At 43.4% G+C, this 20,821-nt stretch overlaps 1 protein-coding gene across 1 annotated transcript in view; it reads right to left on the bottom strand.

The window, feature by feature from the left end:
* The window catches only part of KAZN (kazrin, periplakin interacting protein), a 1,106,439-nt gene that overhangs the window by 803,476 nt on the left and 282,142 nt on the right, over positions 1-20,821 (bottom strand). The window contains exon 4 of the mRNA XM_027598368.2: positions 16,159-16,316. Coding sequence (XP_027454169.1) covers positions 16,159-16,316 — 158 coding nt within the window. The remainder of the gene's footprint in view (positions 1-16,158; positions 16,317-20,821) is intronic.

Genomic DNA, 20,821 nt, shown 5'->3' with positions numbered 1-20,821 from the left:
TCCTATGTAACTTTTCAGTTTATTGAGTTTGTAATTCTATAATTTCTATCTCATTTTGTGGTTGGTTTTCAAATGTTTGGTGATTTTTTTTTTTTTTTTTTTTTTACTGTCAGTCATTTTTGTAATTGAAATCCCTAGCAGATAATTATCTGGTTTTGTGTAGATGGCCCACTCTGAACAAATCCAGTTGTCCCTCCATCCTCTGCTCTCTGGGCTTCTGGGACTGAATCCTAACAAACACCTGGGCATAGACAAGGAGCTGTCAGCAACTCAGAAGCCCATAGAGGAGACGGGACACTAAATGATACCAATCACTCAGCTTTGGAAGAGTAAACCTCTCCACACTGGTGACTAAGGAAGAGGCTTATCAATCAATTAGAAACATTCTACTAAGGAAGAACATTCAGATGTGCTTATAGAAGAAAAAAATCCTTTTTTTCCCCTATATAAAAGGTTGTTGTTTCTATTAAAAAAAAAATTATTGGCCCTTTCCCAAATGACTGACCTCCTTGGCGGAAATCCATTTTCCAGCCACCGGGGCCAACAGCTTACTTGTGAAATCAAAACTGTACTCGAATGTTCCAACAAAATCCAGAGAGGGGCTGGCATAAGAGAAACAAGACCGCACTACAGTTAGGTGAGTAGGCAGTCCCATAAGAGGCTGAGACTTCTCAACCCTAAATCTCTATCCTCACCAGACTTTAATGTTAACCAACTACTCAAAATCAGCTCCTCTTGGAAGTGTTGGCGGGTGTCCTTTCCCCTCCCTCAGCTACTCTGGTTTAGGCTTGTCACTCTCCTCCTCAAAGCCCCATGCTTCTCTCCTCCACAGCATTCTTCACTGCTCTGCAGAACCAAGAAGAAAGGGCGGCCATCAAAATGCCCCTAGGATAATGCATGCACAGACTTCCCAAAGCCTGGTGGGAGAGGATGGGTCTGGAGGTCCCAGAAAACAAGGTGGAAGGGGCAAGCCTGACAGAAGCCTGCTGCAGAAGAAGAGCTGACAGTCAGGGGGAGGTACAGAGTCCTGGGAGAGAAGAGTTAATCCACTTCACAATTCCTCTGAAGGCAGAAGATGGCAGCGGAAGGATGACAACCAGATCTGCCCTACTGAGCCACACACTGCATCCCGGGAGAGACCCGGCTCTTGGCAGGGGGAGGGTGGAAGAGGGGAGCTCGTGACTCTCTTCCAGGGCAACAGCTGCCCGTGAACTTCACTAGATCTCCATCTCTCTTGCTCATTTGCCCCCACAGTCCTACCAGAGTGCCAGGGTTCGGGTGAAACCAATAACGAAGCCGTAATGATGATCTGAAATGTCAAGTGCTCCTCTGTGCTAATGGTATGCATCCGGAATACTTCCCAGATGAGAGAAGACACGCTTCCCTTTGATTTAGAGTTGGAAGGATGACAGAGTGGAGGCAGTTATGATGATGAAAAGAAAAAGAAGCCAGGTGACAACTTCCCATCCCACAGAGAAACCAACAATAGGGAATCAACAAATTATGTGTGATGTTGGCATCATGGCGAAAGCAACAGTGGTACCCCCTCCAGCAACTGCGGGTAGGACACACCACCTGCCTGCCATCCACAGGCCCTTACAGCGCCCTTCACTTATCTTGGATGAAATAAGACCTCCATGTGCGACATTCAGCACTGGGGCTCTTTGGAGAGCAAGGAACCGTGCACGTTGGCCTTCCATCACAACCCTTTTCATCCCATGATGAAAACAAAAACGTGCTGCTCCTGGACCACACTGCACCTGGTCTAAAAATGTCCCACGCCTTCTTAGTCTGTGATTTTCTCATCAGCAGGGGTGTATTCGCTTCCTGTGGCTTCCGTCACACAGTACCACAAACCAGGTGGCTTAAAACAGGAACAATTCCTAGTCTTACGGTTCTGGAGGTCAGAAGCCCCAAATCAAGATGACACCAGGTTTGTTTCCTTCTGAAAACTCCAAGGGAGAATCTGTCCCAGGCCTCTGTCCCAGCTTCGGGGGCCACAGACATCTAGATACATCATACAGCATTCTCCTGTGACGTCGCACTGCCTCCCCTCAGCGCACGTGTGATTCTGTGTCTAAATTCCCCTTGTTACAAGGTCACCAGTCGTATGACCGTTTTTTTTAAGATTTTATTTATTTGAGAGAGAGAGAGAGAGCACAAGCGGTGGGGGGAGGGGCAGAAAGAGAGGGAGAGAGACAAGCAGTCTCCTGGCTGAGCAGGGAGCCCAACCCGGGGCTCAGTCCCTGGACCCTGGGATCACGACCTGAGCTAAAGGCAGGCGCTTAACAGACTGAGCCACCCAGGCGCCCCTCTAATGACCTCATTTTAATTTGATTCCCTCTGTAATGACTGTAGGTCCAATAAGTCACATACTGAGGTTATGGATGTTAGGACTTCCCACATATCTTTTTTGGAAGACACAATTCAACCTATAACAAAGGAGTTGGTCCCTTTTGGCGAAGCTAGAGAAAATGCCATATGGGGCATCCACGACCAAATGGTATTCTCTATTACTGTGGGGTTCTGTGGAGGTATTTCTGCAAATGCTGATTCAAATTTCATTTAGAAATACATTAAAAAACCCATGAAAACATGCACTGAGATGTGAGGCACATTACTTATGAACACCAGTGAACAGTTTGTGCTTCCAGAATAACAAGTTGGATTTTTTGGTGGTTTTTTTTTCTTTTTTGTTGTTTTGTCCCATCCCAGGAAAAGAACTCCTTGTGCCACCTCTGTGCATATATTCAAACTTCTTAGTAGGTTAATTATTTACAACAATTGTTGCTTTATACAGGTCTTCTTTGAATTCAAGCCCTGTGCGTGACTGCGTAAATGTATAAGCAGCAATATGAAATTGCATAAATGTTAAAGTACAGGCAAGAAGCTTCCTGGAGCTTAACTGCAAGGGGCCAGGTGCCCCAGCTCAGAGAAAGCTCCCACTTGGCTCTGTGGTTAATCATGGTAGGGAACACATGGCATATTGACAGGAAGGCACTGGGGAGAAAGGATGGCATTTCTATAAAGTTTAGGTGTCCTATTAGTCAAGGTTCCTCAGGCTGCAAATGACAGAAATTTCAATCTAGTTGAAGCGAGAAGGGGACTTTTCATCTACTCCACAGTGTGTCTTCTGTTCCTTCCTGTACGATGTCCCTGTGTAATTTCCTGCGTGCTTATGTTGGGGGTAGCCCACATTGGCTCACTCACACACATCCCAACATCCTCTAACCTGCTTCCCTGAACTACAGAAAATGGAAATCTAGAACTACATTTCCCAGACTCCCCTGTGGCTAAGGTTGCCTGCTAGCCTAGGTTCTTCCTCAGTGAGGTAGCCACGGTGTGGGAAGAGACTGGCTCCTTCAGCCAGCTGGCGGCAGAAGCACTTGGTTCTTCAGAATAGCCCTGGGGAAGGTTCTGCATCCAGTCCTCATGTTACAGGTGCTGTCCTGGGTGAAGCAGGTGCCGGACGGTTTCCACTAGCAGTCTTGACTGGTTTCTCCTGGCTACTGTTATTCCTGGCCAGGTAGCCTCCAAACCTAGTGTTCAAGACCTCCTGGAGATTCTGCGAACTATCAAAAATGTCTCCAAAATTTCTTTGAAAGGCCTTTCTCCTTAAAGTGGATTCTGTTATGTGCTACTGAGAACTCAAGGATACAGCCCGACTCCAACAGATGGTACATACACTGATGAGTCCCAGACCCACCTCTTCAGCCACAGCTTTCTCTGAAAATGAAGACAGAGTTTTGACTGTCTCCCACACAATCTCTGGACTGACCTACTCTTCCACCACATTCTCTTGGCCAAAACAAATCACAAGCCAGCTCAGATTCAAGGGATGGGAAAACAAACCCTAGCTCTCACTGAGAAAGGCTACCGAGGCATATTGCAAAGAGAGAAAGTAAAGAACTGCAGGTATTTTTTGCAATTAAAGTAGCACAGCTACTCACTAGATATGTGATCTTAAGTAAGTTTTCCTCTCTGGGCCTCATTTCCTCATCCATAAAATAGGGGAAATAACACATACCTCACAAATGAGATTTGGAGGTAAGGTACAGTCCTTAGCAGAGAGTTTGGCGCACACTGAGAACTCAATGATCCTTTGCTACCTTTATTTTTCATATCTCCCTGCAGTGTTTACCACTGTACCTTTCATGTGGTTAGTATAAGCACAGGAAGAATTTTGTTGAACAAATTAACCATGCACCTGGCTTGAATGACCAGCTCGAACAATGGGATTTTAATGGCTCATCATGTTTCTAGAGCAATAGCACAAGTGCACACTTCTCACAATTGGTCACAGGCCCATTTGAAATCATCCTATTCAAAGTCTGACATAGAGCCCTCTTAAAATATATCCTCCAGCTGTTCAAACACAGTCTGTCCTCTGTGCTTGGATAACGGCAGAAGAACACAATTCATGTCCCTCTAAACAAACTGACTGGCTCAGTCTTTCCAAAAGACAATGTGCAGGAAGCTTGCTAATTAGGACATTTCAGACTCTCCTTTCCAAAAGATCAAATGTCATCAAGAGTTATGCTAAGAAATCTTTTGCTACTTGGCTTTGTTTATGTGGTAGACTGATTACACTAATGCACCATGCTTGATATATCCATTTGGTGGTGCCATCCCAAACTGACTCTGGGTTAGGTAATTTGACTGGTTGTGGCCAATGGAATAATAGCAAATTTGATACAAATGTAGACTGGAAAAGTGATTGCTTTTGTCCGTTTGTTCTTTTCTATGGACCCCTGTCACCTATATGAGAATATTCCAGAGTTAGCCTGCTGAGCAGATACTGGAGAGATGTGGAGGACAGCTGAATCATGCCAGCCAAGGGCATCTCAGACCCGCCAGGCCCCAGCGACCACAGATATGGGAGTGAGACCAGTCAAGATCAGCCATGCCTGCCTGTATTAGCAAAATTACCCAGTCAATGCACGGACTTAAAGAAGTCAATAAAGAGTTATTTTAAACCACTTAATTCTGAGATGATTTTTTTTTTTATGTGGCAGTAGTTAACTGATACAAATCCATGCCATGATTTTCATTATCAATCTTATCACGAGCCTGTTTCTTTGTCTCATACTTTCCGAGGAAAGAGAAAGAGATTGTAGGTGCATATCAGTAATCCAAGATAAGAATGTCCATTCTGAAATTAAGTATCCGGGCTACTAAGCTGGCCAAAACGACTGCGTTTCTTTCGGGTCCACAGGAGTAAGTGAGAACTTGGAAGAGCCAAGTCGCCATCTCACTATTAAACTGCTTTGAGGGGCACCTGGGTGGCTTAGTCAGTTAAGCATCTGCCTTCAGCTCAGGTCACTATCCCAGGGATGGAGCCCTGTGTTGGCCTCCTTGCTCGGCAGGGAGCCTGCTTCTCCCTCTCCCTGCTGCTCCCCGCTGCTTGTGCTCTCTCTCTGTCAAATAAATAAATAAAATCTTAAAAATAAATAAATAGTGTCATTTGCAAATATCTTCTCCCATTCTGTGGGTTGCCTCTTTGTTTTGTTGACTGTTTCCTTTGCTGTGCAGAAGCTTTGTATCTTGATGAAGTCCCAAAAGTTCATTTTTGCTTTTGTTTCACTAGCCTTTGGAGATGGCTATCTTGAAAGAAGTTGCTGTGGTCGATGTCGAAGAGGTTACTGCCTATGTTCTCCCCTAGGATTTTGATGGATTCCTGCCTTACATTGACATCTTTCATCCATTTAGAGTTTACCTTTGTGTATGCTGTTAGAGAATGGTCGAGTTTCATTCTTCTGTATATAGCTGCCCAATTTTCCCAGCACCATTTATTGAAGAGACTTTTTCCATTGCATATTTTTTCCTGCTTTGTCGAAGATTATTTGACCACAGAGTTGAGGGTCCATATCTGGGCTCTCTATTCTGTTCCATTGATCTATGTGTCTGTTTTTGTGCCAGTACCATGCTGTCTTGGGGATCACAGCTTTGTAATATAGCTTGAAATCAGGCAACGTGATGCCCCCAGCTTTGTTTTTCTTTTTCAACATTTCCTTGGCGATTCAGGGTCTTTTCTGATTCCATACAAATTTTAGGATTGCTTGTTCTAGCACTTTGAAAAATGTCATTGGAATTTTGATCGGGATGGCGTTGAAGGTATAGATTGCTCTGGGCAGCACAGACATTTTAACAATGTTTATTCTTCCGAACCGGGAGCATGGAATGTTTTTCCATCTTTTTGTGTCTTCTTCAATTTCTTTCATGAGTGTTCTGTAGTTCCTAGAGTATAGAGCATTTACCTCTTTGGTTAGGTTTACTCCGAGGTATCTAAAGGTTTTTGGTGCTATTGTAAATGGAATCGATTCTCTAATTTCTCTTTCTACAATTGCATTGTTAGTGTATAAGAAAGCAACTGATTTCTGTGCATTGATTTTGTACCCTGCCACATTACTGAATTGCTGTATGAGTTCTAGTAATCTGGGGGTGGAGTCCTTTGGATTTTCCATATAAAGTATCGTGTCATCTGCGAAGAGAGAGAGTGTGACTTCTTCTTTGCCAATTTGAATACTTTTTATTTCTTTTTGTTGTCTGATTGCTGTTACTAGGACTTCTAGTACTATGTTGAATAATAGTGGCAGGAGTGGGCACCCTAAAAATTAAAAGTAGAGCTACCCTATGACCCAGCAATTGCACTCCTGGGTATTTACCCCAAAGACACAGATGTAGTGAAAAGAAGGGCCATATGCACCCTAATGTTCATAGCAGCAATGTCCACAATAGCCAAACTGTGGAAAGAGCCAAGAGGCCCTTCAACAGACGGATGGATAAAGAAGATGAGGTCCATATCTACAATGGAATATTACTCAGCCATCAGAAAGGATGAACACCCAACTTTTACATCCACATGGATGGGACTGGAGGAGATTATGCTAAGTGAAATAAGTCAAGCAGAGAAAGTCAATTATCATATGGTTTCACTTATTTGTGGAACATAAGGAATAGCCTGGAGGACATTAGGAGAAGGAAGGGAAAAATGAAGGGGGAGAAATCGAGGGGGAGACAAACCATGAGAGACTATGGACTCTGAGAAACAAACTAAGGGTTTTAGAGGGGTGGGGGTTGGGGGGGGATGGGTTAGCCCAGTGATGGGTATTAAGGAGGGCACGTACTGCATGGAGCACTGGGTGTTATATGAAAACAGGGAATCATGGATCACTACATCAGAAACTAATGATGTACTGTAGGGTGACTAATAAAATAAAATTTAAAACAAACAAACAAACAAACAAACAAACTGCTTTTAAGTGTAATTTACTAAGGGACAAGGGAGTGAAAGAACATGGAATATTAGCTTGAGCTGGCACCAAGGAGAAATGTGGGCTCTACTCCCAGATCTAACATAGAATGGGGATGATGGCACTCAGCAACACCATGCCTCAATTCACCTGGCTGCTCTACAGGGAATGTTTGAGTTTTATGTGACTAGGAGGCCCCAACATCTCTGCAGAGGAATTACTATTCAAAGCATAAGTGATTTTAGGATTGTAAGTATATGGCATCCGTTCTGCTCTCTATTATCTGACTAATGGGTGGGAGCCACAGCATTCAAAAGTACCAAGTTGCTGATACTAAAAGAAAAGTCTGATGTGGAATTCCATTATGGCAGAAAAAAAAATATTGGCAATGAAATTACCTTTCTAATTATGTCTCATTCAGACTAACGTTGTTTTACATTTCCTGAGTGCATGCCACCTGGGAAGGAATGCTTTGCCCATAGATAATCCATACAGTTACTAATCTCTAGGTGCATAATTGAGAACTGACTGCCGGCCAGGTTCTCTATGGCAGCTATTTGGTTAAGCATGAGCAGCCTCCACCTCTTCATTTCTGTGTCTACATCTTCCCAGATTTCCCTTCGCCCACCTGGCTCCTGTGTCTCATGTAGTTCAAACAGCTCTGATGCTAGCCTTTCTTTGTATGGTCTCTATGTCCACGGCATCTAGCAAAAAAAGACAGAGATCCTGGTTCCTCTGTGGACACCCACAGGCAAAAAAGAAAAGATTCTCCGTTCCTGAGGGACCAGTTAGAATTTTCATATTCTCTAAATTAAATGTAAATTTCTGGAATAAATAATTTGCTTAGATCTTTCACAACATCCCAGGGGATCTATTTCCAGTTACCTCATGGAGTAGTATTAAATACATACAACTAAATTGAAGTACAAATAATATGCAATAATGCATGAGTAGAGGTCACGTTCTCTCCCTCCCTCCCCCTCCTTCCCTGAAGATCTCAGCTGAAATGTTGTGTTCAAAGGGAAAACATTTGAACCCTTATGTAAACTGGGTCCTAATGAATCTTTAGGACAACTATCGAAACTCGTAATTATTTGTTGACTTACCTACTCAGAGCTACCCACGACTAAGGTACAAAATCCTTGAGGGCAAAGATCACTGCTTTTGTTCTCACCATGGTTCCCCACAGTCTAGCACAGTGCTTGGCACATTATAGATGCTCAATAAATGATGAGAAAATGATAACTAAGATATATCTTGAGGACCAATTATGATTTATTGTAGGGCTTCAAACAAAGCGATTCTGAGACTGGAGGAGTTTCACGATCCATGAAAAAGGTAGCACTGGTTCTAAAAGCAGGGTTTCTCAATCTCAACACTATTGGAATTGGGGCTGGATAATTCTTTGTCTTGAGGGGGGGCGGCGGCCATCTTGTGCATGGTAGGAAGTTGGGCAACATGCCCGGCCTTTAGCCACCAGATTCCAGTAGCACCGCCACCCCCGCGCACAAAGCCACACCATCTGTGACCATCAGAAATACCTCCAGATACGGCCAAATGCCTCTGGGTGGGGCAAAAATGGCTCTCCTCCCCTCTCGGTTGAGAACCACTCACCTGAAGGGTAATGGTGGGGTTGCGTATTATTTTCGGAGCCACATATTTACCAATATAACTATAGAACACCATGAGGAGGCTGGAATATTGAGGGGGGACCAGGATTATCTTTTATATTCCATTTAAAGATTTTTGAAAACCCTGTTCTTAGAACCCTATGTCTTCTACGAGTCTGAAAGGGTACAGTTTAGCTTTAGGAAAGCATTGCATATTTACTAACGTTGTTAAAAATATTTTGAGTTAGGAATGCCATTGTATGTCTGAAGCCAGGTGTTAATCTGCTTCTTTCCCCAAATTACACCCCCCTTTCCCTCTATTTAATAACCCCTTGAGGAAACAAATCCTCTGAGGGTCACCAGCTACAGGTAGGAAATCATTTACGTTTGCTTTGTGATGGGCTGGATGGAGTGATATAAAAAAAAAGTCTATTTTATTAAAGCTTAATACCCAGTTTTCAAAATAGAGATAACAGTACTCAGCCTCCTGTCGTTCTCATGGCTGAGAGGAAAAAAGGAGAAGACACTGGCAGAAGTGCTTTGTAAACAGTGAAGTGATCTGCAAATATTAGCCACTTCCTTCTCTGGGCTTCCAGGGCCCCCACGCACACCTTCCTCAGTATTTATCACAGGGCACTTCAGTGTCTGATCCTCTGCCCCACTATATCCTGAGTCCCTCTGGGGCAGGGCCAATGTTCTGTCCCTCTCTGTCCCTAGAGCTCAGTGTGCTGCCAACCCCCGCACTGGGACACAGTACCAAGTGTATGCGTGTGGAGTGCACAGTAGATTTATTATTGCCCCCATCTGCCCAGCATCGTCTCTCCCTCCTTGTGATGAAAATGGTCTAGGTGGGACCATCCCTCAACGTGCACACCCTCCCATGGTCAATGTGGAAAAGGTCCCATTGACCTAAGACATGCTGGTCAGACTCTTCTAAGAATTTGAATCTTGACCAAAGAGACACAAAGAGAGAAAATAGTTGGAGCCAATTTATCCCAACCACAGTGTCCTTTTTTTTTTTTAAGATTTTATTTATTTATTTGTCAGACAGAGAGAGAGGACAAGCAGGAAGAATGGCAGGCAGAGGGAGAAGCAGGCTCCCGGATGAGCAAGGAGCCCGATGCGGGAGTCGATCCCAGGACCCTGGGGTCACGACCTGAGCCGAAGGCAGACGCTTGACCGACTGAGCCACCCAGGCGCCCAACCACAGTATCCTAAAGCAACTTCTCTTTAATTCCTGAGACCTAACTCTCCCTTGCTGTCCTCTTGCCTGTCTTTCCTGAGATGTGGTTCTCCAGCTTTTCCTAAGGTCAACCCTGTTTGCATCTATCCAATGTTACCCTTGTTATATATATTTTTTAAACTAACATCTTCTTTCATGAAGATAGAAGCTTTTTCTTTTTAAAAAAAATTTTTTTATTTAAATTCAATTTAGGTAACATATAGCGTATTATTATTTTCAGGGGTAGAACTTAGTGATTCGTCAGTTGCATATAACACCCAGTGCTCATTACATCAAGTACCCTCCTTGCTGCCCATCACCCAGTTACCCCATCTCCTCCAGCAACCCTGTTTGTTTCCTACAGTTAAGAGTCTCCTCATGGTTTGCCTCCCTCTCTGTTTTCATCTGATTTTATTTTTCCTTCCCTTTGTTATGTTAACCAGAGCTGGTCTTTGTTGCTGAGGACCAAAAAACCCTACTGGAGTCCTCACCCCTAACCTTCTTTCCATGATTTTGCTACTACTTCAGATTCCCGCACTATACCATGGACCATCAACAATCAGAGCAGCATAAATTCTAGCATATTATCATTTAAAATGTAGATCACTGAAACAAATACATAGTATCTAAAAATGGGGCATAAAATTTCCGTGGTGTGAAAATAAATTCCCAAGTTTCCCTCTAGCGCCATATGTACATATCCATGGAAGCTCTACCAGTTTGACAGAGACTATTCCGCTCAAACATGACCCATCCTGATGCTCCTTTCCTTCACAGCACAGCAATGGACAGGAATCCAGTTTTTCCTGAGTCTCAGTTCCAACTCCACCCAGATCTTTGCATGTAAATACTGAAAGCATGAATTTCAGTGTTTCAGAACCTTCCCTAAAATTCTGCCTTATGGGTTTTACAAAGAGGCAGAGGTCTCAGAAGAGGCGACCTTTCACTATTAACCTAAGAAATACCTAGACTCAAGTTTATCAGAGGAACAGCACTGCAATTTTATGTGTTGCCCTCCGTTTGAGCAGGGAAGGGGGACTATAGGGGCTCTGTAACCGATGGGATTGCATCTAAGCCTGGCAATGTCTACAGGTTCAATTTCATTTGCTAAAACAGACAAACAAACAAACAAACTTAAAAAGATCAAAATCACCACGGCAGAATAGGAAGTGGGCTCGCACAAGTTATACAAGAAGCCGCAAGCTTCGGACCTCCTGGTTTCACAGTTTGCATCTGAGAACAGAAAGTAAGCACTGTCTTTCCGAATGCACAGGACGGACGGGTAATGGAGCCCCTGGATTACTGGAGGGGATAAGCTGCAACTCCTTTGAATAATCCCCTTACCACTGTAGCTTCCTAGTTAGGTGAACTAACCTCTTCAGCGTCCATTTCAGTATTTCTTTCTCCTAGGACCCGTAAGAGGTGGAAATCTGACAGCATGAATAGACTTACACATATCTCCGGGGTGATTTTCTTCAGTTAAAAACTTTGCCTCTTGGCCCCCGTTCTGATGTCAGTTTCCTCTCTGCTTGACATAATGTAGGGACATTTTGGTTCTTGCTCCCGCATGGGGTCACATTTCAAAAGCCACTACGAAAAACCTGTGCTCGGGGCAATACTGTGACCTTGAGAGCCAAGTACCCTTCTGGTGCCTCAGTTTGTGCAATTTCAGGGCAAGATGTCCCCTAGGGCTGTTGACAGGGTGGTGCACCTGGCATGACCTTGAAGCCAGCTGCAGCTGGAAAGCCCCAGATACCTGTACTTGTCGAGAACACCAGGTCCATGCCCTGAGCACAGTGTTGGCTTCAGAAAGCACATGGAGGGATGGAAAGTGCTAGAAAAGGGAGAGATCCTCTTCCAGCATATGGCTGTCATGAATGTGTATCAAACACCTGATTCCCAAGGTCTCCTTCCCAAAACAAGCAGACAAGCTATCCCTCCCTCCCTATATGTCAGGAGCCTGAGCCGTTTTCCCCGGTGGGGTCTCTGCTCCAGACCACACTTCCCCATTCGAGGCCAGTCTAGAGAGTGACTGTGTCCAGGCAGCTCAAACAGTCAATCGACTCATGTTAAATTGGCCCGATGGCACCGGAAATTAATCAGAAAGCATCATCAACCAGCGGAGAGGAGTTTTCTAGATCATTCTAGAAAAGAAAATCACACGACCCGGAGGGCCATCACACGGAATCTCGGATCCTGGCAGGAACCCCTTCCGCCTCCCAAACCCCAGGCTTGCCTCCTGCCGGTCACTCCACGTCCTGTCGCTGCTCTCCCTCATGCTTGGCAAGGGGAATATGCGGTTTTTGCAAATAGGCTTTCAAGTTCCCTGAACACAAATAAGAGAAAGAAAGGCAGAAGAGGAAAGGAAAGGAGAGGGGAAGGAAGGGCAAGGAGGCAGGGGAGAAAGGGGTGGGAGTGTAGTGAAGGAGGAGGGGATGCTCCAGGTGGGGTGGAGGGAGGGGCAAAAGGAAAAGGGAAGCGCCGAGAAAGGGTGGGCCAGAGGATCAAGCAGATTTCATCTATTTTCCGCGGAACATTTGACTTCTGCCAGGCCACAGGCACACACTGGCTTAGACAGGATGGTTGTGCGCTTTATTTTTGTTGTCAATGTCTTGCTTCCTTCCTTCCTAGAGATGGACCTTTGGGAAGAGTGCACTTGGGTCTTGGCCTCACTTAAAACAAGCTCCACCTTCAAATCCAGGCTGCGGTCCGGGGAGAAGGGCCTCCTGCCTCCTCACCCTGCACTCCGCACTCCGCCTGGCCCAGGCAGCAGGACATGGGCCCTTCCTCACTGCTGTGGCCACAGAGGGAGAGCCCATGGGGCATTGAAAGTTCTCTGCCTTCTAGCGCCCAGCCTTCCAGGAGAGGACCTTGCTGCCAACAAAGCGATCTTATTGTTTTCCCAAGCATTTGTTCACCCCTTAATAAATAATGATATTAGGTCTTTGGGGGGGAAGGAGGAGAGAACTGCCAATAGGAGATTTAATTTGCTGTAATCAACCTCTCTTAGCATGCAGAGTCACACAGGGCGAGTAAAAGAATTAATCTCTACCAGAAAGAACGGCCTCTTCGGTGTTATGAATCTAATCACTCACGAGGCTGAGTCGGCACTTTGGGTCTAGCCAGAGCACTCAGGAACAAAAGCCACAAGATCAGGTTTCCAGTGTGGTCTGAATGGTACACGTCATTGAATTTGGAGGCCTGCGGACTACAAGGGGAATGGAGTGCAAACAGAGAAGCCCCGCCTCTTTGAGACACCCCCGAAATGCTCATACAGACATGTAGGGAATTAATAAACAACTGCGGGCCTCTGAGCTGCCCATGTGAGCCGTTCCATTCTCCGGAATGCACTGTCACACCTGTCAATCATGTCCGGCACCCCTATTATACTTGGGAGATGTGTTTGCTCTGTGTATACCGTTTTATAATCCTCAGAGGTAGAATTTCATAGCCCAGCAACGCTTTTGCCTTTGACATTCTCCTAAGCAGGATTTATTGCTTCCAAGACAGATGTGACTTGAATCGATTATGCCTTTTAAGCAGCCACTCTCGAAAGTGGCCTCCAGGTTCTCTGGAATACTTTGCGCCTGACTTCATTCAACTCGCAGACTGATGTCAGAACATTTCATCATAATCTAACGCTATTAAGAGTCCTCTGGGTGTGAAAGTGAGCAGGCTATTACACCAACCAAGTTAAGGGATGTGGTTACTGCTGTGGAGAAGCTTTCGTCCTCCAATACACAAATCTATCACGCATCTATTAATATCACAAAATGCAGCTGAGGGGTAGGAGGCACATGGAAGTTATATTCACATACTGTTGACCTCCCATTTATTGATGAACTCAGAATATGAAATAAGTACATTCATTCGTCTTTGCAATGGAGGTAAGAAGCAATGTCAAACCATGAATGGAAAATCACTGAATTTCCAAAAATGCTCGATAAAGAGTCTCCTTAGAAATCACATGTCTCTAGCGATCTCCTTCAAACCTGAAAAACACATATCACCCCTGACCGTACCCAAAATCTTGGGGGTCCTTAGCATTTTATAAGTTTCACAACACTAATCTTACTGAGATGCTCTGAGCCTGGGGGCATTAGGTAACATGATTCTAATTGCCTTCAGCTACAGACCTAGAGATAACCACAAACAATGTTCCAAAAAGTTAGTGGTCTGGGGAGAAAAGAAATGAGGGTGGAATTTTTAGACCAAACTAATCACAATTTACCGCATCCTATATTAGTCTGAAAGACAAGAGGGAAGAGTCTTTGTACAAAAGTGGGCAAAAGAAATGGCGAGTCCAGACACCACACACTTCTACCTGACCTTCTGTTTTCTGCCCCCTCGGGAGGAGGACTTAACCACCCTCCTTCTGGAGGTGTGACTTTGGGGAATATCCATCATACCCTGCTCCATTTTATCTGGTTATGTAAGTGAGAAAATTCTAGCAGGCATTGACTGGGGATCAGGAGAGAATGAGCTAATAATCCGGTTCTATACAGTAACTACATTATATGGGATATTCTAGTCTCATTAGATAAAAAAGGGGGAAATTGTGATCAACACCACAAATGATAAAAATTGTCAAATGAATCCAACATTCAGGGAGGGGAACGTTTTCTTAAGCAATATTGAACATTTCTGAAATCCCATTCTAGATGCTAGTGAAGGAGAGAAAAAGATGGCTTTTTACTTCCTTAGATTTTACAAAGTAGAGTCTACACAGTATCTCAGGAGAATCATTAGGCTAGTCCCCTTGGCTGGGGTGTGAGCTATAGGATTGGGTCGAGGCACTGAGGAAAGCTAATCCTTTCAAGAATAATTTGCCCTCTTTTATTTGGTAAATTGTTCTAAATTTCCCTTTTTTTTCCCCCGCGTGTTAAAATTGGCTGTTAGAGCTTCAGAATCTTTTCTTTTTCCACCAGACAGGCTCAGGAAGAAAGGAGAAGTGGAATGGGCTGCTCGGAATAAAGGGGAGAAGGGAGAACACTGAATAAAAATGAAAGGCTTTGCATAATTTGGGTCATCTGAACACAGGGGCTCAAAAACCCCGTGGGGCAGCTTCAAGCACTGACAGGTGAGAAATGCACCAAAGCCTTGCCAGAGCAAGTCTTACTGGTACCAGATACAGGCTTCAGGACTGATGTAGAAAAATAAAACACAAACCACCACCATGGTAGAAACAAAAGCAAAGAAACCCCCGTTCAAAATCTGATAGAGCGGAACACAGGAAACCAGCCACCATTCTGACCTCATTGCTGTAGATCAGAAAACAAACTCAGGAGGAAAGCTCCGGGGCAAACCAATACAAAATCACCAAAACCAAAGACCATTTTTGGAAACATTTCTAGATACTGACGAGGTAGAAATGACAATAAAGTCTAGTTCAGCTTGGCTTCACTAGTATCAAAAACTATCAGTTCTCCTAAAACACCTGGTATTTGCCTACCAACATATCTGGAGAGACCGACCAACAAAGCCAGACGGAGTACATGGATTACCTGTAAATATTTCAATAAAATAGTGCACAAGGAAAAACCTTGAAGAACAATCTCAACAAAAGCAAACAATGAGCTAAATGCCTTCTGTAATTAATTCATTGCGAGCATTAAAAAAAAAAAAAACCCACAACAGTGCTGATTCGCTTACTGGTGGTGCATCAAATGTACCAAAATATTCATTAGCTGCTCAGTGATGCTGTTTGGGATACATATTGCTCCACTCCAGAGCCTTCGCCAGCTTTGATGCCTGCCAAGTTTGTATGTAAATGGATTTTTCACTTTTCCAAGGCTAATGAGAGATCTGTTAAATTCTCAGAAACAACACATATATTATTTTTAATCCCTATTACTTTGACTTAAAACCAAGCTATTTTAATACTAGATCCCAAATAATTCCTAATCAGAAATCCAAGACCCAGTATATCAGAATGTCGGCTATACGGCTGTTTATCACAAAGGTGGTTTCGAGGAAGTGTGGTAGTCGAACATTTTTGCACAACTTCTACCAAAACCAACACAAAAAAAGATACCATGGACTTTATGTAGAATTTCCTTGTCAGTCTCTGTACCTGAGCATCCATTAAGAGGTGCCTCATCAGGATCATGGAACTCTTCAGAGTCTCTTTCTCAGTGGGTAGAAAGGGGTCTTTGTCTTCTTCCAGTGCCTTCGACTTGGTGACAATAAAATGGGATATCTGGTCATTTAGGGTGTGCAGTGACTGCACAGCTGCAGAAAAGAGAAAGAAGGAGAGAGTGATCAGAACAGGTGACTTTCAAAGAGAAGGTGGCCAGTGCTTTCAAAGGGAGAGGTAGGGGGGTGCAGATAAGGTACAACACGGGCAGGTATCGAGAAACCAGTGCATCCACGAAGCTCTTCAATGCACGTGTTTAACAGCTAACATGTATTTATTGAGCACTCTCCAAATACCAAACCTATATGGAGTATTTGGGGATATAGTGGTGAACAAAGGCAGACACAAGGCGTACCCTCATGGAGCGTCCAAGTCCTGTTGAGAAAACTGAAAAGAAACAATTTAGGGAATGCTTCCGTGAAGATGACTTTATGGTAAGTGTGTATAAATTAAAGAGATTAGCAGGGCATGAGGGGACAGCCCTCGAGTAGACTTACATTTATGGTAATATACTTGGCTACTTTACCTCTAAGCAGATGGCCTCCATCATTAAAGTATATGAAGGGACAAAGGCCATGTTTTCCAGCCAGTGCCACATGTGTGCTGGGAGGATTATTATTTCTCTATAATTCATGTAGCATTTGCCATCTGACCTGTTATAAATTTTAAGATTTCACTTATTTATTATGCTTGTTGCCTCTTCCTCTACTTTCTCTACAGTGCACTCAGTAAGAGCAGAGATTTTTTTTTTTCAATCTTTGTTTATGGTTATATCCCCAACAATGAGGGCAGGGACTAGCAAATAGGACGGGCTCAGTAAATATTATTGAATTGATTTCCTTATTTTTCCTTGAATTCAAATTTCTTTCCTTATAGAATTTCTGTAAATTTCAGGTAAATCTATCCTCTTGAACCAAGAATAAGTAAAGCCTAGGCATTCTCAGGAAAACCACTGTACCAACCACAATTCTGAAGATGAAAGTTATCATCAAAAAAACTAGTATACAATAGAATAACTCTGAGCCCTTCTGCTTCTGACTAGGAGAGAATAAGAGGGTTCAGATTATCCTCTTGCCATAAATAACTAGGAAACTGTTTGATATCTTCCAAACAAGTATTTTTAGACTTTGAACAACAGACAGCGCAATACTGTGATCCTTTAGAAAAGGGGAGGAAAAAAAGTTGAGTCCAATCATCACCAGGCGTTCTGCAAAAAAGGGATAGCCAGACCTCAGCATAGGAACAGGAACCCAAGGACAGCCCAGTGATCTCACTGAATTGGGAAGACAGAGACTGGGAAGGTTACCTTTGCTACAGTCGGCAAGACAAAGAAGTAAAGAGGAGGGGGCTGCACAGAGATCTCCAGAAATTTGCAAAGGGGTCCCTTTGAGTTGTTGGCTGAATATCAATCCTGTGTGTGAGTAGGTTGAAACCCTACATGACCTGGCAAGAAAAAAATTCCAGGAGAGAAGAGTTATAGTCTGGGCAGCCATAAGCCAAACAATTCCAAGAGATCTCACAGGGCCCCAAATTGTTTGCAAGCTCACCAGCCGAAGTGGATGGGCTTTGCTGGAATTCAGGGCATATTCAGTAAAGACCCCAGAAGGATTAGGCTTTAGAAATGAGGCTAAATGATCCATAGAATAAAGGTTACTCTAGGCCTAACCAAAAGTTTAAAAAATAAGCCCTGAAAGAATCAAACTGATCAGCAAGTAACAGAAACACCTGCCAGGAAAAAAAAAAGGAGCATCTTTTGTGTGTAGAAGTATGACAAAATCTAGCACCCAAAAATGCAAAATTCATAATGCTCAGTATTCAATAAAAAATTACCAGACATGTAAGGGCACCTGGGTGGCTCAGTTGGTTAAGCGACTGCCTTCAGCTCAGGTCATGATCCTGGAGTCCCAGGATAGAGTCCTGCATTGGGCTCCCTGCTCAGCAGGGAGTCTGCTTCTCCCTCTGACCCTCTCCCCTCTCATGTGCTCTCTCTCTCTCTCTCTCTCATTTTCGCTCTCTCAAATGAATAAATAAATAAATAAAATCTTTAAAAAAAAATTACCAGACATGTAAAGAACCAAAAAGTGTGACTCATAGCCTGGAGAAAAATCAGCATATAGAAACAGACCCAGGGGCGCCTGGGTGGCTCAGTGAGTTGGGCATCTGCCTTCGGCTCAGGTCATGATCCCAGGACCCTGGGATCGAGCCCCACATCAGGTTCCCTGCTCTGCGGGGAGCCTGCTTCTCCATCTCCCTCAGCCTGCCTGTCTGCCTACTTGTGCTCTCTCTCTGTCAAATAAATAAATAAATCTTAAAAAAAAGAGAGAGAAACAGACCCAGAAATAACAAGTGACAGCATTAGCAAACATGGCTATTAAAACAGCTATTATGGATATGTTTTGCATGTTCAAAGTTGTGAAATAAAACATGATTATAATGAGGAGAAAAACAGAATATTTAAATCAGAACCAAATGGAGTTTCTAAGAATGAAAAATACACTATCTGAAATGAAGTTTTTACTAAATGAGATTAATAGCAGATCAAACAATGCAGAAGAAAAGACCAGTGAACTTTAAATTATAGTAATAAAACTCTCCAGAATGAACGAACAGAGCCTCTTTGACAATATAAAGCTATCTGCCATACACGCACTTGGAGTCTGGGGGTGGCGTGGGGGCAGGGACAGAAATAATATTTGAAGAAATAATGGAATGTTTTCCAAATATGATAAAATTATAAACATACAAATACAAGAATCTCAATAGACCCCAAACAGGACAAACACAAAGAAAATAGCACCAAGACATACTATAATCAAATTGCGTGGGCAAGCACGCACCCCCACACGCGCGCATCCACATGCATGCAGTGAGAAAGAGAAAATCTTACAAGCAGCCAAAAAAAGGCATATTGCATTCAGAGGGACAAAGGTAAGAATGATGTCAAACTTGTCATGAGAATCTATGCAAACCAGAAGATAATTTGTGCACCTTTAAAATACCCAAAGAGGGTGCCTGGGTGGCTCAGTTGGTTAAGCGACTGCCTTCAGCTCAGGTCATGATCCTGGAGTCCCAGGATCGAGTCCCGCATCGGGCTCCCTGCTAAGCAGGGAGTCTGCTTCCCCCTCTGACCCTCCCCCCCTCATGCCCTCTCTATCTCATTCTCTCTCTCAAATAAATAAATAAATACTTTAAAAAAAATTAAAAATAAAAAAAATAAAATACCAAAAGAAAAAGACACTTGTCAACCTAGAATGCTATAACCAACAATATCTTTAGTAACGAAGGTAAAATAATGACTTGTTTTAGATAAAAGTTGAAAGAACTCACCACCTCTACAGTAGATTTTCATTAAAAGAAATGTTAAAGGAATTTCTTTAGGCAGAAGGAAAATGGCATTAGAGGGAAACTTTTATTTACAAAAATGTAAAAAAGAATGCTTGAAAGGAGCAACATGTAACATAAAGACATTTTCTTTCTCATCTTTTAATTCTTTTAAGTGATAATAGATGGTTGAAAGCAAAACAATAATGTATTGTGGGGTTGAGAACATATATAAAAATGAAACATATGACAGCACGAAGAATACAAAGAATGAGCCTGTTCACAAATACATAAAGTGTTACATCATTCGAAGATGGACTGTGTTGTTAGGTGTGCATATTGTAAGTCCTACAGTAAGTACTACAAATAATAAATAAATGATGGTTTTGAACTACGGAGAATCAAACTTGGAAAACGGAGCACAGTGTTGTGACTATAAGCCACAGAGTAGAAAGAATACAGGCTATGACATCAGAGCAGTTCCTCACTGCACAGCAAGACTCTCAAACCCTGTCCTGGACTGGGAGAGGACTTTGGCCCAAGCAGAGAGAGATGAACAAGAAAGTATGGGGCCTGATTCCTGCCTCTCCTGAATCTTCGTTCTCCGGAGGAGATGGTGAGAAGCACCCAGATAGATTTGGGGATTTGAAAGCTAAAGTGACTTGATGTCTTACATCCTGCCCTAGGCATCTGGGCGGGGCATTCTGTCAGTGTGCTTGTCAATATGAGGCACCCAGGATTTGCATAGAAATGATAACCACATGGCCTTCTATGTCAGAGAGGATCTGAAATAGCATTAGTGCCTTAGCACCATCAACCCCCAACCTCCAGTCTTTTCTAGCATCCCGGGGATGAAGACATTTCCGTTGAGTTCTGAAGTGTCCAGAGGGAGATTCATGGAGCAGATACACATCCCCAAGACAGGTCAACGCATAAGCCTCCTGAGAACCCAAAAAGAAGGGAAAGAGGGTAGAGAGAGCAATCTGAATTTATTTGATATCTATCCAAAAAAGATACTAAGTTTTCAACCAGACATGACTGAGTTACCATCAGTGGAAATGTGGGCTCCAGATCGAAGCTGAGTTCTATTGTAGAAAGCTAAAAACAGTAACAACAAATGACTGTTTCAGTCTGACTGTAAATTTTGAAATCCTCTATATTTCTTGCCAACAGGAAAGTTGGGGCACAGGTAAGGACAGCAATTGAGCAGGCATCCAAACAACTTACCCAGAGTCAAGGACCAATCTCTGGATGACTCGTGCTACATTTTCAACCACCA

This window comes from Zalophus californianus, chromosome 4 (genome assembly GCF_009762305.2).
Source record: "Zalophus californianus isolate mZalCal1 chromosome 4, mZalCal1.pri.v2, whole genome shotgun sequence".
Classification (NCBI taxonomy): domain Eukaryota; kingdom Metazoa; phylum Chordata; class Mammalia; order Carnivora; family Otariidae; genus Zalophus; species Zalophus californianus.
Note: the sequence above shows the minus strand (reverse complement) of the source record. Positions and strands in the feature narration are given on the sequence as shown.